This window comes from Tenebrio molitor, chromosome 3 (genome assembly GCF_963966145.1).
Source record: "Tenebrio molitor chromosome 3, icTenMoli1.1, whole genome shotgun sequence".
Taxonomy (NCBI): Eukaryota; Metazoa; Arthropoda; class Insecta; order Coleoptera; family Tenebrionidae; genus Tenebrio; species Tenebrio molitor.
The window spans coordinates 7,921,574-7,938,480 of NC_091048.1; the positions used below are offsets into that span (position 1 = coordinate 7,921,574).

At 35.3% G+C, this 16,907-nt stretch overlaps 1 protein-coding gene across 1 annotated transcript; it reads left to right on the top strand.

Moving 5' to 3' along the window:
* Positions 1-8,030: 8,030 nt before the first annotated feature.
* On the top strand, positions 8,031-14,901 carry LOC138126671 (uncharacterized). Its single transcript, XM_069042437.1, has 7 exons — positions 8,031-12,133; positions 12,182-12,369; positions 12,419-12,927; positions 13,490-13,589; positions 13,716-13,808; positions 13,856-14,011; positions 14,068-14,901. Exons 1-7 carry the CDS (start codon positions 12,109-12,111, stop codon positions 14,128-14,130), a joined length of 1,134 nt encoding a protein of 377 aa, XP_068898538.1. The 5' UTR covers positions 8,031-12,108; the 3' UTR covers positions 14,131-14,901.
* Positions 14,902-16,907: the final 2,006 nt, after the last annotated feature.

Here is a 16,907-nt window from a genome sequence, read left to right on the forward strand (position 1 = left end):
AAATTTTCAAAAACAATATCAGGAATGTCAGCTATTGTTGCGTCATCTAGATACCAGACGTTTAATTCAGTTGTAATTGACTCAACGATAGGATGAAATGTTAAGCTGAAGGCCATTGGTCCGCAAGGATCTCCTTATTGGCATCCATCTACTGAAGGTATTATATAGTTTCTAAAGAAAAGGTGTAAAGGTTCTCTATGGCACTGATTCAAAAAAGGAAATAATGACGGAGTTTTATTACTTGTTGCAAAATACTATCTCTTTCGATAGAGTTAAAGGCATTTGAGAAGTCAATTTTTAAAAGTATTTTTCCAAAATTCTCTGGGTTATGAACATATGTCCTGACAGAATGAATACAGCTTTCACAACCAAGTTTTGTAGCAACTCCAAGTTGATTTGGTGTCAAATAAGAATGTAGATCGCTCTGCAGTTTATAACATCCAATTTTTGCTGCAAGTCTTCGAAAATGTTACCAATGGCAATAGGGCGAATACCACCATCTTTCTTCTTTAAAGCACAAAGAGAAGCACCGAAGATGAAAGGACACATTTCATTAATTATTTTTCCTGATGATAGAAAGTTACAGAGCAAGGTAATTGACGATAATGCTCTTTGTCCTGCTTCACCAGCAGAAACAGATATCATATCTTTTAAGAACTGCGGTCTAAAACCATCTATGCCTGCAGCAGACCCACAGGGAAATGAATTAATGGCCTTTTTGACTTCAATTTCATTGACATTTAAGATCTGGCAATCAGTAAGGTTTATAAACTAGGCAAAAATGAATAGGGAATTCCACATTTTTTCTTATAAAGCAAAATAATTGCCCCAATCCTCCCACGTATTCTTAAACACTTGATAAATTTAAAATGTTACAGGTACTTGAAACATTACATTTAATGTGTATATTTGTTTATTTCTAACACATTTCATTATACATTTTAAACTGTATTAACAAAAAAATCAAAAATTGAAAAATTCCCTATTCATTTTTGCCTAGTTTATTTGGAAATATTAATTTTCGGGACGGTTGTGGATGTTTAGATTTAAGAATTTCCAAGGTTTCATCGTCAAATGTCGCTAAAGTGTCGTTAGAGCTGAGTAATCGAACAGAGCTTTTAACATCAAAATCGTTCATTTTAGCTTGTATAATTTTTTAAAGAGAAGGTTTGTTTATTTTTTTCTCGCCATTTTCTTGCAAATTAAAATTGATCACATTTTCTTTTATAACCGATGTGAGATTTTTTTAACGATTTTTCAGAGATATTAAAAACTTTATATGAAAACAGAAGAAGATTAAACCAGGCTGCATGGAATTTGAATCTAGACACTCTTTGATAATTGTGCAAAGCTTGACCGCTGCAGAATAACGTGCACCTTTCGGGATTCTACGTATGGTTTTAATATGAGATTTTGCATTCGCTAAATTTTCTTTCAGGAGAATTAAAAGTTGTTTACCTTCATAAATGTTCGAAGGATTATTTACATTAAGGATTTGAGGGTGTTTCTTCAATTTTTCTTCGGGCGAACTTTTGATATCTTCAAATTTATTATTGCGTGTCGAAAAGTATTTTTGAGGTCTATGTATTCTTCCATTATGAATTTTAAGATCTTTTTCACTCTTGAAAGATTTGTCACATTGAGAACATCCTTTTTCGAAAGTGTTTTTCTTAACATTTCCAGAAGATACATATTCTTTTGATGGTCCTGCTTCTATCGAATCTTTTTCGGAAATTTTAAATGATGATATTTTTTCCGCAAACTTTCCACTTGATGGGTATTTTAAAGGTAAATATTCGTCTTCGGAAAAATCAGTGTCTGACATTGACGTTAGTTGTCAAACATTTACTGCGTAAATGATTTTTGGAGGTGAAATCAAAAGGATGGAAATTACCCTATATCCTTGTATTTCCAACACCTATGAATAGAGAAAATTTGTCCGAATTTGTTCACTTCATTAGCAACCATTGTTACATCAACTCCACAATAAAGTCCTAGGTGCAAGCACACTGCGTTCTAAATGTTTCTATGGAAATGATCGAGAGGAGTAAGGTTACGTTTGTGACTGAGGGGCATCTTTGATTATTATTGTTGCTAAACTACCAAGATAATCAGGTAATCACCTTTAACTCAGCAACGTACTAGCAATTTTGACCAAATTTTCAATCATTTATATCTCGACAACGAAAAAACTTTTATTGGAAAAATTTTTGTCTATGACTTCTTCTCATCATCACCAATTACCGTTTTTTTTCCAAACTTATTTCAGAATCACCTGTTTGTTGGCAATAGATTGTGGTAATAAAAATAATTTTTTTTTCGACGAATCCGCGGTATTTTCACTGGTAAGAATGCTATAAAGAAAACTACCGAAGGTACCTTCGAACTTTCATTTTAATACAGGTATTTCAGTTTATTTATACAGGGTGTAATCAAAATAGGTCGAAATATTTTAAGCCATAAACCAAGACATTTGAAGACGATTTACATTAACTGAAATTGCGAATTTAATAATTCAAAATCCACGCTAATGAAGAGCAAATGAAAATAAAATGGTAAAAAGCTACAACGAAAACAATTACCACGCAAGAAATTTGACACTGACACTGAATTGCGTTCGAAAAACGAACAAAAATTTTTACTTTTAGCGTACTTTATTCAAAGTAAATCCTGAAAATGTTTCCTTTGATGCGTGATATAGACCCGTGCCCTCCGCGCTACTGATGCACGGATCCTTGAATAAACTTCACGATCTTCCAGAATTTAGGCATCAGCTGCCACGACTCGTAGAGTTAGTTCTTGACCAGCTTCTATTATTAAAAATGATTTCGGAATTATTACATTCACTAACGGTCGTGGAGAAAATTTGTTTCACCAACTCATGATCTGGGACGTCCATGAAGTGACCACGTTTTGGAAATAGAACTTGAAATTTTACAAGCCAATGAAGAAGAGCCAAATTTGAGTATCAGAAGACTTGCTTTACGTGTTGGTGTTTCCGCTTTTTTTGTCTATCGCACATTATATCTTTACCATGTCCAACGTGTTGAAGCTCTTCAACATGGAGATCTATTTCGGAGGATTGCTTTTTGTAAATGGCGTGGCCGGAAGATCGACGAGGTACCAAATTTTCTGAGTCGGTTATTAACAACAGACGAAATCGAAACCGTTTAATTAGACCCCATAATTTACCTCCACGCTTGGATGGCGCAGCGTATTTGGATTTTCTTCAAAATGTGCTGAATGATCCAGTTAGTACCATTGACGAATTAGCTGCCCGTGTGATGCAAACGGCCGAAAACATACGTGAAAATCCGGAAATGTTAGTGCGAACACAGGCTTCTTTGGTCCGAAGGACACAAGCCTGCATGAATAATGAAGGCCGCCATTTTGAACATTTATGATTAAATGAGGTCAGTGAAATTATTACTAACCTATCTCAATAATACGTAAACCCCTAATTTGACACTTCGCTCTTGGGATAATCGTCAATTAAAACGAAACAGAGAGTGAAAATGTTTTTGTGCATAGAAAACTTTACCAGTTTTTTGAAGAAAGAACGATTGCTGTTCTAATATCTACTATAAAACAGTTTTTATTGTTTTTCATTCGAGGATTTTAATCGAGTAATTCTTTTTTTGTGCTTCGTTCTCAATGGATGTGTAAACACATGAGCGGGTATGAATTTTAGGGTTCAAATCATATTTAATTTTAACTCTGTTTTGAAAATTTTGCAGAAAAAATTATAAATAAAAAAAAGGTTTATTTTAACGAATCCTACTGGTGATTAAATTTATTACGTGGACTTGCATAACACCTGTATTTTGATTACAGGCTGTAAAGTCACTTACGTGATGGAACTTAAGCAGCGCGTGGATTAGGCAGCAATAATTACTGTTACTTTACAGATTCTCAATTCGCGTCTTACTTAATGAATCAAGTCATGGCTCACAAGTACCTTTGCACAAAAAGCTAGGTGGCGCAAAGATTCGGACAATTGCAGCAGGTCTCCAGCATTAAATTTATATGATCGCCAAATCGCTGTTAGTGATCAAACCACGGTTCTTGGTTTTACCAAGCATAGATAATTTAATTCCGTATTCAGATTCAACCTTAGGTGGTCGACAACCTTCCTAGAACCAAATGTGCGTCATAATCTGCGACTTCGATTAGTTACTTTTTAGATTACAGCGTAATGTTGCTATAGGGCAGTAACATATTTTTTCTTCAAACGTCCGTAAATTATGACATTATCCTGCTGCATTGATAATGCTAAAGGGTCACTTCATTGTCATGGCATCTAACGAGCTGACGAGCGGCAGATAAAGTTATTATCTCCGCTGAGGGCGTCCCTGAAGTTATTATCTCCGCTGATGAGCGGCAGTAAAGTAAACTCGCTAAATCATTTGAAATTCCTACCTGGTTTCTTAACATGTCTTAAATAATTTGTTATGAAGGTTTGAAGAAAAAATAGCATATGTTATTCGGAGCAAAAATGGTTTTATGTGCTTTGGCTAGTTTGTCTTCATTTTTGCTCCTCATAACATAATATACTATTTTGATTTAGAAATTTGATTGATATCGATTTATATATTTCAAATGCTTGTATCGTGCAATTGTAAACCGATATTGAAGCATCAGCAGTGCTGAGGAGAAGTCAAAGGGTTGAACTTTAGGGCACGCCAGAAAGAATCTCTAATCTATGTGAAGTAAGGTTAAAATGCGTCATACATTGAGAATGTTCAGTTAAATACGATTCGAAGAGGGATATAGAAGACGTGCCACATTAATAATGCGGCTTTCCTAAAAAGAAATTTGTGACAAATGCTATAGTTATAGTAGTAGTATGTAGTAGCAATAATAGTAAATACCATAACCCTTGCTGGGAAAAAACACATTGGAATTGAGGCAGCTCAAGTCAGAGTTCAGTTCTTTATGTAAATAAGTAAGTTAAACATATAGTGGAGCGTCGTTAGTCTGAAAAAGTGGAAAGCTCGAACGAGTACACCAGTGAATAAATTTTCATGGCGTTTTTTCCATTGTACCTATTGTTAAAACCTAATACTAAAATTTTTACCAGTTAGAATTTACCGATCTTTGTTTATTTAATAGTTTATTGAAAAATTTAAGAAATAATTGTAAGTGAATGATGAATCTGGGATAGATCTATTACACCGGATACTCTTTTGTGCACCTCTCTGAATAAATCCTCTTTTCATTGTTGAACCAAATGCAGAACAGTTTCTTTGAAAACTGCATTGGTTACATAATTATTTTTTTTTAATTCCTTCTCCTTGATGCCATCGCTTCTTTTCCACAAATAAAACAATTAACTTTCCAATTGAAATCAGTACAAAGAATACTACGGAGTACTTTCTTAGGTGGAGAATACGGACTCGAAATACATTCTGTATTTTCTTTATATCTGTGTATGGAAGTTAAGCAAACTTAATGCAATACAAGTTGGTACTAGTGTACTAAAGTATGAAATAAATTTCCCCAATAGTTATTTACGATCCAAGTGCGGGAAGACGATGTTCCCCCATTAGCGCATGTTTTTAATTAAGGCTGTTGCACAGTAATAAAACTTTTGGGCGAGGTGTAGTTCAAGTTGCAGAAGTATTCAGAATTCTTGGATCGGTCAAACACTGCAGCAGGTATAGTCTTTCTAACTCAGGTTGAGCCAGCAATAAAAATAAAATGCGCACCCTCATTACCGCAAGTGCCACCTCCTCTTAGTTTTACAATGAAGATGAATTTATGGTTTAAATGACAGATGTTTTTCTTGCTCTTTCTCGATGGTTTCCAGGTACACCGGGCCCAACAGGCCGGGCTTCTTTTCGGTATAAATCCATCTTTATTTAAAAGTTAAGAGGATGATGGCACTTGCGGTAATGAGGGTACGCAGTTTATTTTTATTGCTGGCTCAACGTGAGTTAGAAAAACTATTACCCTCTCGAGGCCCGTCAGTCATAAAATTAGCATTTTACAAGAGCATTAAATCTTCGTATTGTGAACAAATTTGTTGGCAAATTTTAGATTTTCTTATTTCTTGTAGTTTGGATGTATTTATCTGTGCACTTTAGTGGTTGAATCTCTTACTTGCAGAAAATTCTTTTGAAGAAAATAACGGACAATGATTAATACAAATGTAAAGGCTATGACTTTGACAGTGTCAGATTTTTCGTATCTCTGCTATCTTTATATAGCTAATAAACGTCAAACAACTGACACTATTAATCAAATTTTAACGCAAAAATAGTTATTAGATAGAGGGTAGAGTCCAATTTTTACCCATTTGCGATGACGTCATTATATAGTAACTTCACGTATGTTTGAACTATAGTCCAATTTTTACCCTTTTGAGGTGACGTCACGATTTCGTTCCTCGCTTTCTCTCTATTGAAACAAGAGAAACAGTAAAAAACAAAATAGCGGTGCAATGGCGGACAAAAAATTTCGTCCACTGTCATTCCACTCACATATGCTATAAAGCGACCTTTAGGAACGAATAACCTCGCTTCACATGTTGACATGTGTCAATCAAATTGTGTCTATAATTTATGTTTTTATGGGTGACAGTAATAAATTTCAAATTTTAATTTGCAAACGTCAATCATAATAACAATAAAGCTTAAACTACACCAAATTTTTGTTAAATGATAGGAAAAAGATGGACAACATTTTTTGTCTGGAATAGTACGTTTATTTATTGCTGGTTACTTTGTGGTTATTTTATGTTCCTGTCAATTTGACAGTTTGTAATTTCTTTCACTTATGACATTGATACAAACATAACCTTTCGAAGCAATTGTCAGAAAATTTCATAACATGAATCGTTTTAATACCTAACCTTATAGTTATTTAATCTCGTGTCAAAAATGGATTACTCCCTAGAATTCGAACTTTTAGGGAAATAACGTTTTTCATGTTGTGTGTAACTAGAATTTTCCAAAGTTATTTTGAATGCCTAAGGTTGGTTACTTTGAATTGAGAGATTAAATCCAAATAAATATGCCGCCAGTAACCAAAATTGATTGTGAAACGAAAAATCATCTATCATTTAGCGAGAAATTAGTCATTTGCAACTGTTACAATTAATTTGCTGCCTTACATTTTTGGGATATCTTTTGTTTGTCACCAGAAACCACATAGCCTCCAACCTAACCAAATTTATGGCAACCTAGTAACGAATATCCCTAAATCATAGTAGTCCGAGAGCTGATGACGAATTTGGAGAAGGTATTTTAGGCAATCAGAAATTAAAAAAAATGTACTATTTGAATGTTAGTGAATCTGGAATCGACAGTCGCTAAGGGCGTTTGCGGTTATTTTACTACTGCGCAGCATATGAAACTTGCAAAAAATTTATCCCAAAAAACATATTTTAGGCAACTTGAAATTATATTGATTTTTTAGTTTAGCATTTATAGATTACAGAAATAAAAATGCCAGATTATTTGGACGGTTTTAAAGGACAACCCGACTGCCCCAAAGTATTTTTTTTAGTATACGCAATGAACGCTCGAATGAACGGAAGATGTCTTCACATAAGTGGTTCGTACAATATTTTTTGTACGAAAATTAAATTAAATTTTTTTGTTTTAATACATTAAACAATAACCAACATAAAACTAAGTAAGCAGTGATCTTTGGTCATTGGAAACAATTGCTTCACTTGATATTTCAATTTTTGCAATAATTTGTGAATTTTGTAGGAACAATTTTCAACGATTATAAATCTTTCCGTAATTTTTTAATGGAGGAAAACCCAGGGAAGAATGCCTCAAAGCGCCAGTGTTTTTTGCAATTTTTACATTCGAGTAGACCGGGAAGCACTCGTTTCGGAGCGAGCGTTGAATGTTGGAAACGTTGCTTTCAAAGCTATGAGTACAAAAAGTATATTATTATACGAGTTCAATAAGACGCTTTTTATTATCACACGAATGTGTTTAAAGCACGACGAGCGTAGCGAGGAATGAAATGGAATGAGTGTGATAACTGATAACTGATAATACGTCTTATTAAACGAGTGTAATATACTATTTTATCTACTTAGCTTTACTAATTCCTGAAATTTCGCCTGCTCCAGTTTTCATATTAGAGTAGGGACTTTTGCGTGGGTTGGTAACAGACATTGACGATTTGTATTTAAATTTAAAAATAATCTAGTAGCCGTGAAACAAATTCAATAATATCTGTCATTCGTGCTAAACGTTTAAAATGTTATACTTACTAAATTTACTTCGTAGCTTTACACTTTACCACAGAAGAGACTGTGACTTTACCTTGACGTCTGACGTGAAACGGCTGATGTTGCCAATATAACAAAGCTGGAAGTTACAAAAATAGTTTAATAAAACGATCCATTATTAAACTGTTTTCGATATAATAATGAGCCCATTAGTAACGCAAAGAAGATAAAAGTACTTTATTTCACGCTATGAAAATAATGCCCACTTTAGTAGCAGCTTAACATTTATTAAAATTACTTCTTTTTTTAATGGTACTGTAAAAAATACCTTTAAATACCTCGAGCTAGAAATGCTGAAATTAGTTTAGAGTTGAAGATCTAATTGTTAAGATTTTAAAATGAAATTTTTCTCCTCAACAATTTTGTTAGTGCCATTCATCATTCTTGTAGCAATCATGTATGGTGGAACAGTAGATTGCAAATCTGTGTGGCGGCGTTCAGGGCGTCTAGGGTTTTAGAAAAAGAACTTTATTGAGTTCCTGAGTGGTGTCCACGTGGAACGTACATGGATCATAGTGGACACTGCTCACTACCATTCTAAAATGCAAAAAGAAAAAATGACAAGACTACGACTCTAGAATGATGACCAACAAGATACAGACTATGGAAGACATTTTCTGTACAGCAGCGTAATCCAGTGTGTATTGTCACTTTTTTATTATTATTTAATAACAATTCTTAACCCTCCACAACCATACAATTATTATTATTATTATTATTATAAAATGTGATATAATAAAGGAACCATACCTACAAGACTACGGTATTTTTTTGTGTAAATTACTATGAGTGCTCAAACCGGAAAGAAAAAGAGAAAGAGCTGCAGGGGGAATAGTAACAGGGGTGAAGTTGGACATTGAAGAAAAACGAAGAGAAAAGGGGGTAGAAGAAGAATGCATGGAAAGAAACGTTCATATAGGAAACGAGTGGTGGAAAATATCTAATAACAGTATAGATATAGCAAGGAGATGTGGACAACAACAAGACGGGTCGAGAACACAATGAAGAAAATTATGGAAGAATGCATACTCGTGGGAGGGGATTTCAATGGGAGAATAGGAGAATGAGGAGCAAGAAATTGTGAAGAAGAGAAGGGGGATGATAAAAGAAAAACAAAAGACAAGGTGGAAAATGCAGAGAGGAAGAGGCTGATGGAGTGGATTGAAGAAAATGGATGGGAAGTGCTGAACTGGAACAAACAAGGGGATGAAGAAGGGGAATTGACATACGTACTACGTAGGCATGAACAATAAGTAGTGGAAGAGTACAGGACGAGACTAGAAAAAGCAACATTTGAGGAGCAGGACGTGGAGAAGATGGCGGCAAAGCTGTACAAAGTGATCGGGAAAGGAACGACGAAAAAGGAGGTGACAGTAAGTGGGTCAAAAGGTGCAGGAAGGAAAAATGGGTGGTGAGATAGAGAATGTGAGCAAGCGGAGAAGGAAGCGGTAAAGGCGTTGAGAGGATGGAGGAGGAACAAGATCGACAAAAGTAGATTCCTAGAAGCGAAAAGAAGATACAGAGGTAAATGTAGAGAGAAGAAGAAGCAGAAGAGAGAAAGGCAGGAGAAAGAGATAAAAGAAATAAGAACAGAGAGGGAGGTGTGGAAATACATAAACCAAAAGAGAAAGAAAAAGGAATCAGTGAACGAGGTTAATGCAAGCTTTAATGCAAGAATGGGAAGAGTACTTCATGAAACTGCTGGAAGGAAGGGAGGAAGAAGGAGAGGCGGATACACAAATGAAGGAGAAGCAGACGGCGCCGGAGGAAACAGAAATCACAGCGGGGAGGGACGGGATGCTGAATGAAGCGTGGATGTATGGGACCGAAAGAATGATAAAGAGAATGGTTGAACTGATGAATGGGGTATGGAGATGAGAGGGATTCCCGAGGTAGACTGGAGAGAAGGCGTAATTTGCCCAATTTTTAAAAAAGGCGAGAAAAACAGCGGAAAACTACCGAGGAATAATTCTCCTGAACACCAGGTATAAGTTGCATGCGTCTGTCTTGAACGAAAGGATGAAGAGAGAGATTGATGAAAAAGGAGTGTTGCCGGATAGTCAGGCAGAGTTCAGAAAGGGAAGAGGTACTATGGACAATATGTACATCCTGGATTCCTGTACCATTTAACAAGGAACGAATTGAGGAAGAAAGGGGGGGGGGGGATGTGCGCATTGTTCGTAGACTTCAGGGCGGCGTTTGACAAGGTTGACAGAGTGAAAATGTTTGAATGTATGGAAGAGAGAAGAATAAGTGACAGGCTGGTGCGGAAGATCAGGAGATATATGCCAGAACAAGAAACAAGGTGAAGGTGGGAGAGAAAGAAGGTGAATGATTTGAGACGACAAAGGGAGTAAGACAGGGCTGCCACGATATACCGGATGTATTATGAAAAACCTTTGGTGCTAACTTCCTTAATTTTTATCCGATTTTAATAAATGATATGTCAAACAAAATCGTTTTAAATGGGCTACAATTTGAATTGATCCAATATTTGCTCTTGAGTTCTGTTTTTGACAAATGATAGTCAACTTTTTTTTTCAAATGCCGCTATTAACTTTTTTTGCTCAGTGTTATACTGACTGTGTTATAGGTGCAAAATAGAAAAAGAAATTTCAAAATTTAGCACCAGGTATTAAAATTTGTGTTTTTAAACAATATGTTTACGTTTACCTGATTTACAATGGTGTCAGTCCACTTTACCGATTAGATTTGGTGGACTGGGAATTCGCGGCATTTGCGATATTTTCCTCCCTGCTTTCCTATCTTCAATTCATGGTGTTAAAAAGCTTGTTTCTCTATTACTAAATTCAAAAGATAATAAGCTTATTATTCATGATTATGATGAAACTTTAGCAATCTGGGATGTAGAAAATGAGAACGAAAGACCAACAATTCCACAATTTCAGAAGAATTGGGATAATAGCAATATCAAACGAATAGTTACCAATGACTTAATCTTAAGCTTTGCAATGTATAGAATCAGGATCTTGATTACATGCAGTACCGTCTCCTAATATTGGTACTCTCTTAGATAACACTCCCTTCCAAGTTTGTATTGGTTTAAGACTGGGTTGTAATCTTTGTGCACCTCGTATTTGCAAATGCAATGAGAAAGTTGACGAAATTGGTATCCACGGTCTAAGTTGTTCAAAAAGCAGTGGTACATTTTCCAGACGCTCTGAAATTAATTCTATTATCAACCGGTCTTTGACTTCTATTCATGTTAATTCAGCTTTAGAACCAAACAAACTGTCTCTGGATGATAGAAAACACCCAGATGGGATGAGTTTAGTACCATGGATTGAAAGCCAACCTTTAGTTTGGCACGTTACTATTGTAGATACACTTGCAGACAGTTACGTTTTGAAAACTTCTGAAGTTTCAGGTCTTGCCGCTGAAATGGTTTGCAAACGCAAACATAGCAAATATAGTTTAACTATTTCCTCAAATTACATATTTAAAGATTTAGCTTTTGAAACCTTAGGCCCTTGGTGCAAACAAGCCATCGATTTCATTAATGTCATTGGAAATCTGTTTCGAGAGGATATCCCTTGCTATTCAACGTGGAAACGCTGCAAGCATTCGGGGCACTTTTTCAGATTCCGCATTATTATCGGAAATTTTTGTATTGTAGACCAAAAATATTATGTAGGTACTTAAGAATAAATCTAATTTCCATTATAGAGCACTGACTGACGAAACTTCGATAAATAGTGAAAGACTCGACTGGTTCATTATTAAGTGTATTGATTAATCAAATTAGGAGACAATTACGAATAATAGTTCCGAAGTAGAATCAATTTCGACAGTTGGTTGTGGTCGTTTGTTGAAGACTGTTTCTTTGAAATTAAATGATGAATCCAAAACGAATGAATTGTAAGTTTGTTAAATATAAATAAACAAATGATTGTAAAATATTTTCAGATGACTGCCTAAAACCACTCCGTGTGATCGGCAGCGACATTTATCAATTCACATTTGTCAAACGCTTGCTGAATCTAACGCTCATCACCCACACGATACTCTTACTCCTTCGGCTTTATTACTTCTTTCAAACACCTAATATGGAAGACCTGATTAAATACGGACCACTCTTCTTACTAACGTGTTATGTAAATTACACCAACAAGTGTCACACATGTATGCAAGAAATTATTTCAGGGCGTCTTTGTGTTCGCCGTTCTCTTGCTCAAAAACCACTTGGTCGATGATGTTATGAACATTCTAGACTTGTGGGACATCAGTTCGGCCGGAAACGACGTCAAACTGAGAATCCTAAGTGAATCGAGGAAGATTCACACGGTCGTTGTGATCAACACAGCTCTACCTCTACTGTATGTCACCCTAATGTTGTCTTCACGTGAACACGACAGCGAAGAGATTTTTGTTCAACACATTTTCGACAAGTGGTGTCCCCGTCAAGCGAATTTTTGGGTTCTCATTTTCAAAATGTCGATGTATTTAGCAGGTCTTGCGATGGTGGCACCCTCCCATCAAGTCATCTATAGCACACAACACATCAAATTTCAAATGTACATGCTTAGCGTACTCGTCGAGAGACTGGGTAGTGATGTTGAAGATTCACACAATCTCATTCGTAATGAAGTTTATCAAAAACAAATTGAGTTGAAGCTGAAGATGATAATAGACAGACACTGCGATCTTATTCGGTAATGCTTTTGAAAAACACTTTTTTCCAACATCGATTATGAAAATGATACTTTCAACACTCAATTTAGTGAGGAAAATAGGCGTTTGCATCACTAGTGAGGAAAATGGAGAAAGTAAACTCACTAGTGAGGCAAATTTATTTAGCAATCTACTACATTAAGAATCTACTACCTACTTATTAATATAAAAATTTAAAACACTGTTATTTGCATTAATTGAAACTCCAGATCCGGAAAATTCAAAAAATATGGTAGTAAAATAATTATAAAGAAATTTAAAATTGAGACTCATTTTCATAAGCGATGTCGGAAAATATAATATACACAACTCGTGATCAAAGTGCGATTTTTCAACTCGCAATACTATCCTCACTCGCTGGCGCTCGAGAGTATATCATGTATTGCTCGTTGAAAAATCAAGCACTTTCAACACTTATAGTGTAATATACTATTTCTCTTCTACTTTTTTTACATCAATACTTGTTGTTCACTTTGTTATCTAACATTTTATGGGGTTGGAAATTTGTGTAGTGTAATGTAAGTATATATTTCTTGCTTGTAGATGGAAAAGTAACGGTTTGATGCAGATGAGTAATTTGATAATACCCTTTGTCATTTGTACAATCGTTGTTGGCACAAGTATTGTACTTTCATTTTTGCAAGTAAGTAGTCATCATAATAAATATTTAACCGCAACGTTCGCAAAATCAGTAAGAAATTGACAAACAACGAAGATAGATTTCTTCTTACAGCTGATTACATTTTGACAAAAATTTTGCAAATTGTAGGAGGTAATGCTGTGGCATACTTTCGTGGTAGCCCTTGCTGTACTGTCTACCATGTTAAGTACAGTTGCAGCTGGACAATATTTAGAAGACGAGGTAAACTAACGCACAGTTCAGAATCTGAGATAAAATTATTTTTGCAGTCGGAAAATATGTTACTAAGATTAGTCACAACGAATTGGTACAATTGGAACACCAGAAACAGAAAGAAATTAGTTCTGATTTTAATTAATGCTGCCAATCCCATCCAAGTGAAATTTTCGGAGGGTTTCATCGTAAACTTTAAACTACTGATGTTTGTGAGTCACATTTTGGAAAATTTTGTCGTCAGTTTTCATTGTGTTTAACTTCACAGATATTCCAGGCTCTTTACTCTGTCATGTCGATTCTTGCAAGAGTCGCATTCAATAGAAATTGAAGCAAATGATGAACAAACTACTCAAAATGGATCAATTTGCGAACGGATGTTATTACCTTAGAAATAGACACATGCATTTTTCCTACTCAAGATAGTTACGTAATTAGTATTAGAATGTGTCTAAAATCTGCACAGAACGATTAGGCTAAAATCTATATAAATAAAAACGTAAGTGTTCGTTTGTTCAAAATCTAAGATCTCCGAAAGTTCTTCACCGATTGCTTTGAAATTTTGACACAACGTTGCATTCGAATAGGCTCGTGTTGTTATATTATTATTATCTTGATGTTACACCTGTGACAGGTAAAAACATGCTTTTTGAACAGCGCCATCTATTTAAATATTAAAATAGAGTTTGAATGTACGCAACTGGGACCGATTTGAAATGTCAAAAATTTCAAGTGAGACGGCCTTATAGACACCAAAGTGTATATGAATGAAGTTGCCATGATACTATAGTTATTTACGAACCAAGTGCGGTAAGACGATGTTCCCGCATGAGCGCATTTTCTTAAAGCACGAGCGACGAAGGAGCGAGTGCCTTTAATTAATGCGCGAATGAGCGGAATATGTCTCCACGCAAGTGGGTCGTACAATATTTTTTGTACGAACATTAAATTAATTTTTTTTGTTTTAATACATTAAACATAAAAGAACATGAAACCAAGAGGCAGTAACCTTTGGTTATTAGAAACAATTGCTTAAACGTGTTTTCTCCTTCAGATTGTTTAACACCCCAACACTATTGATTTCAACTTAACCAAATAAATATTGTAATTAAAACAAAAGTGATGTTTCATTTTTGGCACCCCTAGTCCCAAATTTATCTCGCCGAATTTCATTAGAAATAAAAAGTTCCGGAAAATATAGTTTCTTCTTAGATTAAAATGTTAAACATAACTCATTCTAATATCAAATTTTCATTTCACTGTTCCAAACGCCGGAATCAGTAAAACGTTTTTCTCCCCCCACTCCTCTTTACCGATTTAAAATAAAGCAATATCGATTTGGAATTACGTCCACATTAGCAAGAATCATTTTGAAATAATATGTTGATTGGTCCAATTGCAAAGCAACTGTCAATAATGCTTCCGAAGTAGAATTATGTGCTCTCAATTCTCTAATAAGTTTTTTTCGAACGTTTGTTCAATACTTTTCCGACATATACAGGTGTGTCAAAATTCAACCCACAAACTTTCAGGGCTGATTCTTTGATTAAAAATTTGCATCAAACTCTCAATACAAATAATCGACAAACAACGTAAAAATAATTAGGTGAAAGGAAAACAGACATGGTGCAGCAATAGCCGAGAGGCTGCAAGGATTTGTAGAGAATAGGCAGCAGCCTCATCATACACCTTTTGCAATTTCCTAATCAGGACGGTTTCTGATAATTCTTGATTCGAAAAATTTGACATTTGACAAAGTGAAATGGTGTAAATTTATTGAAAATAATTTTTTTTGAAGATAGAATACAATGGCAGAAATTTCAATATTGTTGAAAAAGGAAACAATTTTTCGCTATGGAAGGTGTCGCAAGAACTTGAATGACACAGTTCGTCTTCTTGTGGAATTGGTTGGGTTTTTTTATCTAATTTTTATTTACTTTACCGAGAAGCATTATTAGGTGTATTGATCGATCAAATTAGGAAACAATTACGAATAATATTTCCAAAGCAGAATCAATTTCAAGAGTTACAGTCGTGGTTTTTTGCTGGAGACTTTTTCTTTGAAATTAAATGATGAATCGAAATCGAATGATCTGTAAGTTTATCAAAAATTCTTGTAGAATATTTTCAGATGACTGCTTAAAACCAGTCCGTGTGATTGGCAGCAGCATTTATCAATTCAAATTTGTCAAGCACTGGTGAAATTAACGCTCATCACCTACTCGACTCTTACTTCTTCAGCTTTACTACTTCTTTCAAACACCTAGCATGGAAGACCTGCTTAAGTACGGACCACTCTTCTTGCAAATGTGTTATGTAATTTTTACCCAGAGGTGTTACAATTGAATCTATGAAAGGATTACAGGCGGCCTTTGCTTTCTTTGTTCTTCTGCTCAAAAACCGTATGGTCGAAAATAGCATGAACGTCATAGAGCTGTGGGACATCAGTTCAGCCGGAAACGACGTCAAACTGAGAATATTGAGAGAGTGGAGGCAAATCAACACGTTCGTCCTGATCAACACAGCTCTACCTCTGGTGTGGGGCACCCGTATTATATCTTCACGTGACAACGACAGCGAACTTTATTTTTTTCAACATATTTTCGACAAGTAGTGTCCTCATCAGGCGAATTTTTTTGTTCTCAATTTAAAAATGATGCTGTATTTAGCAGGGCTTGCGATGGAAGTACACGCCTACCAAATCATCTATTGCACACAACACATCAAGTTTCAAATGTACATGCTCAACGCACTCATCGAGAAGCTAGGTAGTGATGTTGAAGATTCACACAATCTCATTCGTGATGAAGTTTATCAAGAAGAGATTGAGTCAAAGCTGAAGATGATGATAATAGAGAGACACTGCGATCTTATTCGGTATAGTGTTTTACAGTAGAAGTCCGTTAGGATAGCCTTTACTGCCGAGCCAGAGATTTTGTGAGACGAGCTCGCAGAGCGAGTCGAATAATACTGGCGAGGCTGTAAAGGCCCTAACGGACGTGTATTGTACAATAGTTTTTGTAATATCTCTACGATTCGTTCACAATTATCTTTTTGAAATACATTTTTTTCAACGCTATCGAAAAGTGTGCGGAGGACGTCGTCATG

Excerpts from the sequence above, each read along its gene's own strand:
- LOC138126671 (XM_069042437.1), top strand. The coding sequence starts at position 12,109 with ATGATGAATCCAAAACGAATGAATT. Across the intron at positions 12,370-12,418 it reads TCTTCTTACTAACGTGTTAT|GGCGTCTTTGTGTTCGCCGT; the intron begins GTAAATTACACC and ends AAATTATTTCAG. Across the intron at positions 13,590-13,715 it reads TTGTACTTTCATTTTTGCAA|GAGGTAATGCTGTGGCATAC; the intron begins GTAAGTAGTCAT and ends TGCAAATTGTAG.